Raw genomic sequence first — 7,732 nt, 5'->3', positions numbered from 1 at the left:
TCTTGACAACTAATCATTCGCAGGGTTTTGTTTTCTATTGTCGCTATTTTGCTTATGTTTGTTTTGCAAGTGTTGCTCCAAATTGGCACTGCATACAGTAATATTGGTTTGATCATGCTTTTGTAGAGTGTAAGTTTATTTTTTGTACTTAGTTTACTTTTTTTACATAATAATGGATACAGGATTCCCTTGATATGATTAGCTTTGATACAAGTTTTTTGTATATGTTTACTAAAAGTAAGTTTATGATCTAGAGTTACTCCGAGATACTTTGCTTCTTTACTTGGTAATATTTGTTCTCCATTTATTGTTAAATATAAATCTTTTTTACTTTTCTTAAGCTTACTTTTATTACTAAATATAACTAGTTCAGTCTTTGAGGCATTAATTTTTATTTTCCATTTTTTATAATATTCATTTAACTGATCGAGTCTTTTTTGTATATGGTTTAGTGCTAATTTTTTATTCGATGAGGCGACGTATACCGCTGTGTCATCAGCAAACAGGGCTATATTTGTTTTTAGGTCATAAGGTAAGTCATTTTTGTAGTATAAAAATAAAACAGGCCCGAGGATCGATCCTTGTGGGACGCCTGCTACTACTTTTTGTTTTTCGGATGAGACGTTATTTATTAATACTTGAAAGTTCCTGTCTGTGAGATAATTTTCTATTATTTTAATAATGTATGTTGGGAGATTAAGTTTGTATAGTTTTAGTATAAGGCCACGATGCCAGACGGTATCGAACGCTTTTTCAATATCTAATAATGCCATCGCAGTCGATTTTTTAATGTTAAAATTATTTGAAATAAAGTTGGTGATGCGGGAAAGTTGATGTACTGTACTGCGCTGTTTGCGAAAACCGAATTGTTCATTTATAAGGTTTTGATTTTCATTTTCATGTTTTTTTATTCTATTTAATATTATGGTTTCGAAGATTTTACTAAGAGTTGGTAGGAGGCTAATTGGGCGGTAATTTTGTGGAAATAATTTGTTTTTACCTGGTTTTTGAAAAGCTAAAACATTGGCATTTTTCCATTGGGTAGGAAAATATGACAATGCTAGGCAACTGTTGAATATGTGTGTTAATTGTACTATTGCTTTTTTTGGGAGGTTTTTTAGGATTATATTTTGTATACCGTCTGGCCCCGGGGCCTTTCTTGGTCTTGTATTCTTAATAATTTTTGATATTTCTGTCGGGGATGTTAGTTGTATCGTGTTTAAGTCAAGTTGGTCAAGTTTGAGATGGTTGTGTATTCTGTTTGCTTCAGACTCAGTTTCTACGTCCCCATCATTTTCTGTCAAGTGATGTACTTTTTCGAATTGTTCCGCAAGTACATTTGCTTTATCTATATCGGAAAAGACTAGGCCTGATGGACCATGCAAAGTCGGTATGCTATTATTATTTTTCCTAGTAAATGATTTAGCAGTTTGCCATAATGTATTATTAGCTACTTTTAGTTTTTCAAGCTTACGATCCCAGCATTTGTTATTATATTCTATAATTGCATTTTTTATTTGGCGGGATAGATTGTTACGTTCTAGTTTGTACATTTGGTAGCCTGTCCTCTGATAAAGTCGTCGAGCTTTATTTCTATTTTTAATCAGTTGTATTATATTTTGGGGTAGCGGCCGGTGATTATAAACTACCTCTACTTTTGGTATAGATGTTGCAATAGAGTCGTTAATTAGTTTGGTCAGGTTTTCAATATTATCGTCGATGTTGTACGTTGTTTTGAGTTTAGAGTCAATAGTGAGTTTCTCATTAATATTGTGCCTAAGTTTTTTCCAGTCTGCGTCTTTGTACTTAAAAATAAATTTTTTGTCCTGATCTAAATCGTGTCTGTAATGTATGTCTATAAGTATTGGGAGGTGGTCCGAGTCTAGGGCATTTATTGCTTCTATTGTACAGTTATAAGGAATATTTTTTAACATTGCTATGTCTACGGTACTGGGTTGTCCACCGTTGTCTGGGTATAAGGTGTAAGTATTGGGTGCTTTAATTGTGTAATTGTGTTTGTTTATGTATTCATAAAGTAAGTTACCGTTGAAGTTTTTGGTTTTACAGTACCAGGATGTGTGTTTTGAATTTAGGTCTCCTGCTACTATCACTGAGTGTGCAGAATTCATGAGTACTTCTAGGTCTTTCTCATCGATTTTATTTACTTTATTGTTAATCGTTGGTCGTATATAAGTAGAATATATGTTTATGTTATTATTGAGTTTGATGCCTCTTGATTCTATGCTATTGAGTTTGGGTATTTCTAGTTCACTCAATTTGATTGATTTTTTAATTATGATAGCGAGACCACCCCCGGTTGAGTCAAGTCTGTCATGTCTTATCAGTTGATATCCCGGCATGCTATTTAGTTTAGATTTGTTTAGTTTGGTTTCATTGACTAGCATTACGTCTATGTCGTGATCTATGATAAAATTTTCTAGTTCTGTTCGTTTATGGTATAGCCCGTTTGCATTCCAGTGTCCTAATCTAGTATTAAGACGCGGATTGGCCATGGCAGCCTAACGCAATAGAGAATTTAACAAATGCCTCGCATTGGGCATCACGATCTTTACATTCTTTTAGAGATTTGACTAATGTCCTTACGTGTTTAATTATGCTACTAATATCACAGAGTGAGCCTAATGATTTTAGTTCAGTAAGAAGAGTAGTTATTTCTCCTACGTTTTCATGTTTTTTAGTATTATTAGTTACCTGATTATATGGTATTGTATTCTGATTTACCGTTCTTGATGTTGATGGTGTTGATTCTTGATGTACCTGTGGCGATGATGTAGGTTCGAGATTTGGGAAGTTCTCCTGTGTGTTGGGCGGCGCCTGCACACCTTTCTGAAGTTGCTTTGGTTTTGTATTTTGATTTTTTCGTCGTTCTACAGACAGCAGATATGATTGGTAAAATTCGCATCCTGTGAAGCTTGCAGGATGATCTTTCTTGCAGTTTGTACAAGTAGGTGTCTCTTCTTTTGTTTTTGGACAGTCTTTGGTTTTATGAAAGTCGGCGCATTTAACACACCTAGATGGTTTAAAGCAATGTCCGGCTCCGTGGCCGAACTCCTGATAGTTGTAGCATTGCGTAATTTTTTTTGTGTTTATATATCTTTCAATTTTGACTATGCATGAGCATAGTTTTTTAATTTTATATATTGCTGCGTGATCTGTGTCATTTGTGACTGACAGGAAATAGAATGGGTAATCAGTAGGATTTCCATTTTTTGTTTTCATAGCTGAGAGCTTTATTGGATGAATGCCTTGATCTTGTAGATTTTTTGTTAGATCTTCAACGGATATTCTTGGAAGCCCCTTGATTACGAACTTCTTGTCTCTTTCTTTTTTTGTGGCATAAGTATGGAACGGGATAGTTTTTAGTGCTAGTTGTTTCATGATTTCTAGGTGCGATGCTTCATTTGAGCTGTATACTGTAATCGTCTCTTTGGAATATTTTAGACTGATGTCTTTGTCTAATTTTTTAAGATAATTGGTCAATACTGTTACTTCTTCGAATGTCTTGTTGATGGTTCTTATAACTACTGGTGTTGGTTTGTATTTTTCCATCGGTTCTGATTTCATTTCTTCTTCACTGGTGTCTTCGTCTTCGACGTAGTCATCTGGCTGTTTTGGTTTGTCTTGTGCATTCGCATTGACGATATTTTGTTTCTTCTTAGCTTGTGCTGTATTATCACCACTGTTGTTGGTTTTGCGCTTTCTCTTGTGCTTTGTTTTCCACATATTGTGAGGCTCTTAGAAGAGGTCCCTTGAGGTTTCTTTGCTTTTAGTTATAACTTTCAGTTTTACTCTTTCACACTTTCTTCTGCGTTCTAACTATAGGTCTGTTCGCTTCGAGAGCTAGCAGCCGAATCCCTGTCGCGCTGCCGCTCTGATTGTTCCTTCTTTTATACCCGAGAGCTGGGTTCTAGAAGGTTCTCCGAGGAGTGGGAGACGTCGGTATCTGCGCTCCAATGAGAAGTCTCGGATTCGAGGAGAAAGGGAAATCTTAAGAGTTGACCAATGAGACGTCGGTTGGTGAGGTGGGAGAAGGCGCGGACCATGGAGAAGCATCCGACGATGCGGACGTCCGATTCGAGTTGTAAAGTGGAATGGCAAAGAAGGCTCCAGCTGTTAGCTCCAGCGTTACTTCCGAACATTCTCCCCCCCCAATTCCGCAACTAGTTGAGGAATTAGAATCCTCTTCTTGTGAGTCGTCTTGATGTAGAGATTGGCAGTGGAGCGAGTTTGACTACTGGTCGAGTAAGAGTCGAGGTGGCAGTTTTGACAGTTACTACTCTGCACAATCCATCCTGCCCAAGGTGAAGTTGAATGACTCGAGCGAGAGGCCACTTTGATGGAGGCAATCGCTCGTCGGTGAGGAGAACTAATGAGCCCACTTTGATGTTGTCTTGAGTTTTCTGCCATTTAGAAATCGATTGATGCGCTTGAAGACATTCCGTTGACCATCTATCCCAAAATTTTTGAAATCGTTCTTGAATGCGTTGAAAATGAGAGAGTCTTGGTTCAGGTACAGAACATAGAGATGGTTCTGGTATCGTGGTCAGAGCTTCTCCACGAATGAAGTGTCCTGGCGTTAAGGCTGAGATGTCTTCTAGGTCGTCTGAAAGCGCACTGAGAGGTCGTGAGTTGAGTACCGCTTCTACTTGAGCGAGGAAAGTAGAGAAGTCTTCGAAAGTGAGAAGCGTGTCTGAGATAATTCGTTGCAGATGGTGCTTTACTGACTTAACTGCTGCTTCCCACTTTCCACCCATATGAGGTGCTCCAGGTGGATTGAATATCCACTTAGTTCCATCATTAGCAAGAATCCGTTGAAGTTCTTGAGATTCCTTTGATGATTGACGAAATAGGTCTTTGAGAATGGCGTCAGCACCTTTCAAATTCGTGCCGCAATCACTTCGAATAGTCTTGCAGATGCCACGACGACTGGTGAAACGTCTAAAAGCTTTGAGAAAGCCTTCTGCTGAGTAGTCTGAAACTGCTTCTAGGTGGATTGCTGAGGTCGTGAAACAGACAAAGACTGCAATCCAGCCTTTAAAGGTTTTTGCACCTCGACCTTGTAAGGTTTTTAATGTGATTGGACCGGCATAATCTACTCCAGTGTTCTCAAACACTAGAGAAGGTGTGACTCGAGAGGTCGGAAGTGGAGCCATGAGTTGTTGAGCTCGAATTCCACGTATTCTGGCGCACACAAGGCATCGTTGAATGAATGACTTTATGAAGGCTCTGCCACCGATGATCCAACAAGTCTTTCTGACGTGAGAGAGAGTTAATTGAGTACCACCATGAAGAGTTCTTGAGTGGGCATCTGCGATGATCAGATCTGAGAGCTTGCTGTGTCTGGGCAATATTGCCGGGTGTTTGCTGTTCTCGGACAGTTGAGAGTTCTGGAGACGACCTCTAACTCGCAATATACCAGTATGGTCAACTATTGCAGTTAGTCGAGACAGAACATGATTCTTATGAAGTCCTTTTCCAGCTTGAATAGCCTTGATTTCTGAGGAGAAGTATGCACATTGAGTCTCCCGTATCCAAAACAGCTTTGCAACCTCTAAGTCAGCTGGATTAATTGGTGAGATGGCTAAACTGGAGTTTGGAACTTGTTTGAATCTTGAGATGGCTCGCTGACAGATTGCTGTGATTCTGAGTAGTTTCGGAAGATTTTTATTGAAGGATTTGACTTGAGGTAAGTCGATGAGATCCCACACTAATGGAGGTGACGTTGCTGAGAGTGAAATGCCGGGTCTTTTTTCCAAATCATGCTCTGGAGATGGTGCTACGGTTGATGGCCAAAATTCAGGAGATAGCGAGAGCCATGGTGGTCCAGTCCACCATAGTGTGTGTTCAATGAGTTGAGAAGCGCTTAAGCCCCGAGAAGCACAATCAGCTGGGTTGAGTTTACCGGATGTAAATCTCCAATGAGCATGTGGGACAGTCTCATGAATGGCTGATACTCGATTGCCCACAAACTCCTTCCATCTCATTGGATTGTTCTTTACCCATGCGATTGTGACTGAGGAGTCAGTCCATAGAAATACTGGCACATTACTGAGATTGAGGGTCTTCTGAGTATGGTTTGCGAGGTTTGCCAATAGAGCAGCTGCTGATAACTCTAGTCGTGGAATGGTGAGACTTTGAGAGGTGCCACTTTTGTTTTGGAGCAGACTAGCGTAACAACTGACGAACTATCTGCCTATGTTACTCTGATATAGACTGCTGCTGCCATAGCTAACTGAGACGCATCTGAGAACCCATGAAGTTGTATGGAATAGGTTTGAGAGTGCAAGTGTAACCACCGAGGTATTTTGATTGTCGAGAGAGTGTTGAGATCTTCTCTGAATTTATCCCATTGATGAATTATTTCAGGCGTTAGTGGGTCGTCCCAACCAATCTTCTCCAGCCAGAGTTGTTGCATTAGGATTTTTGCTCTGATAATGACTGGGGAGATGAGTCCGAGTGGATCAAAGAGTTGTGCCACTTCTGAGAGAATGGCGCGTTTGGTAATTGTTGGCTTGAATGAGATGTTTCCTTGGAACAAGAAAATGTCTTCATGAGGATGCCATGTGATACCTAGTATCTTTGACGTGAGATCTTCGAACGTATGAATGGGCTGCTCTTGTTGAGTTGAGATACTTGGTGGTGAGAATTGAGGATGATTGCTTTTCCACTTATCAAGTGGTAAGCATGCTGAGAGGCACAAGTCATTTAATTGAGTAGCAATGTTCTTGAGTTGTTCTAGGGTTTCTGCACCACCCGAGATGTCATCAACATAACTACCTTTGAGGATGGTATCTACTGCAAGTGGATAATTAGCGCCTTCATCAGCTACTAATTGCTTCAGTACTCGACAAGCAAGATATGGGGCTGACCTTGTGCCATATGTTACGGTCGTTAGTTGATATGCTCGAATAGTTAAGTCTTGATCTAGCCAGAGAATGCGTTGAAGGTCCCAATCATCTTCATGAACCTTTATTTGCCGGAACATCTTTACTATGTCCGTAATAAAGATGTATTTGTGTTGTCTGATGTAAAGCAATACGTCAAAGATGTCTGATTGAGTCTTTGGACCAGTATGCATGATGTCATTGAGTGATACTTGAGATGACGTCTTGCTGGATCCATTGAAAACGACTCTGAGCTTTGTAGAGGTGCTCTGCTCACGTAATACTCCGTGATGAGGGAGATAGTACGTATGAGAGGGCTCTGGAGCTTCTAATGGTACAGCCACCATGTGTCCGAGACTTTCATATTCTTGAAGGAACTTAAAATATCGCTCTTTGAGAGTTGAATCAGAGGAGAGACGTTTGAGAAGACGTTGAAGGCATCGTTGCGCTGTTAACTTGGAATTACCCAACCGTGAGATATCGGAGTTGAGAGGTAGTCGTACAACATAACGACCAGAATCGTCTCGATGATGAGTAGCAGAGAAATGTTGTTCGCACTCTGACTCAGCCAAGTTGAGATGTGTCTCTGATGTAGTTGGAGCTTCCTCGAGTACCCAAAATTTGGTGAGTGTATCTTAGAGATCCTCATTGCTGGTCAAATAAAAAGATCGCAATGGCCTCAACTGAGATGCCGTGGATGCTTGCCCGAGAACAGCCCAGCCGAACACGGTGTGTATCGCCATAGGTTCCGATGGACCTCTCATAACTAAACGAGGTGACTTGAGTATGCTTCTGAGATTGTCTGCGCCAATGAGAATGTCTACTGG

General features: G+C 40.1%; 2 protein-coding genes across 2 annotated transcripts; both read right to left on the bottom strand.

The window, feature by feature from the left end:
* Positions 1-4,193: 4,193 nt before the first annotated feature.
* On the bottom strand, positions 4,194-6,005 carry LOC130673921 (uncharacterized). The gene has a single exon (XM_057479136.1). It carries the CDS (start codon positions 6,003-6,005, stop codon positions 4,194-4,196), a length of 1,812 nt encoding a protein of 603 aa, XP_057335119.1.
* A 209-nt stretch (positions 6,006-6,214) lies between these two features.
* LOC130673919 (uncharacterized) lies at positions 6,215-7,252 on the bottom strand. Its single transcript, XM_057479135.1, has one exon. It carries the CDS (start codon positions 7,250-7,252, stop codon positions 6,215-6,217), a length of 1,038 nt encoding a protein of 345 aa, XP_057335118.1.
* Positions 7,253-7,732: the final 480 nt, after the last annotated feature.

The sequence above is a fragment of the Microplitis mediator genome, chromosome 8, assembly GCF_029852145.1.
Source record: "Microplitis mediator isolate UGA2020A chromosome 8, iyMicMedi2.1, whole genome shotgun sequence".
In the NCBI taxonomy this organism is placed as follows: Eukaryota; Metazoa; Arthropoda; class Insecta; order Hymenoptera; family Braconidae; genus Microplitis; species Microplitis mediator.
This window is presented reverse-complemented; position numbering and strand designations above follow the sequence as displayed.

Bases quoted from the DNA above. Each gene is read 5' to 3' on its own strand.
- LOC130673921 (XM_057479136.1), bottom strand. From the start codon at position 6,005: ATGAGATGGAAGGAGTTTGTGGGCAATCGAGTATCAGCCATTCATGAG.
- LOC130673919 (XM_057479135.1), bottom strand. From the start codon at position 7,252: ATGGTGGCTGTACCATTAGAAGCTCCAGAGCCCTCTCATACGTACTAT.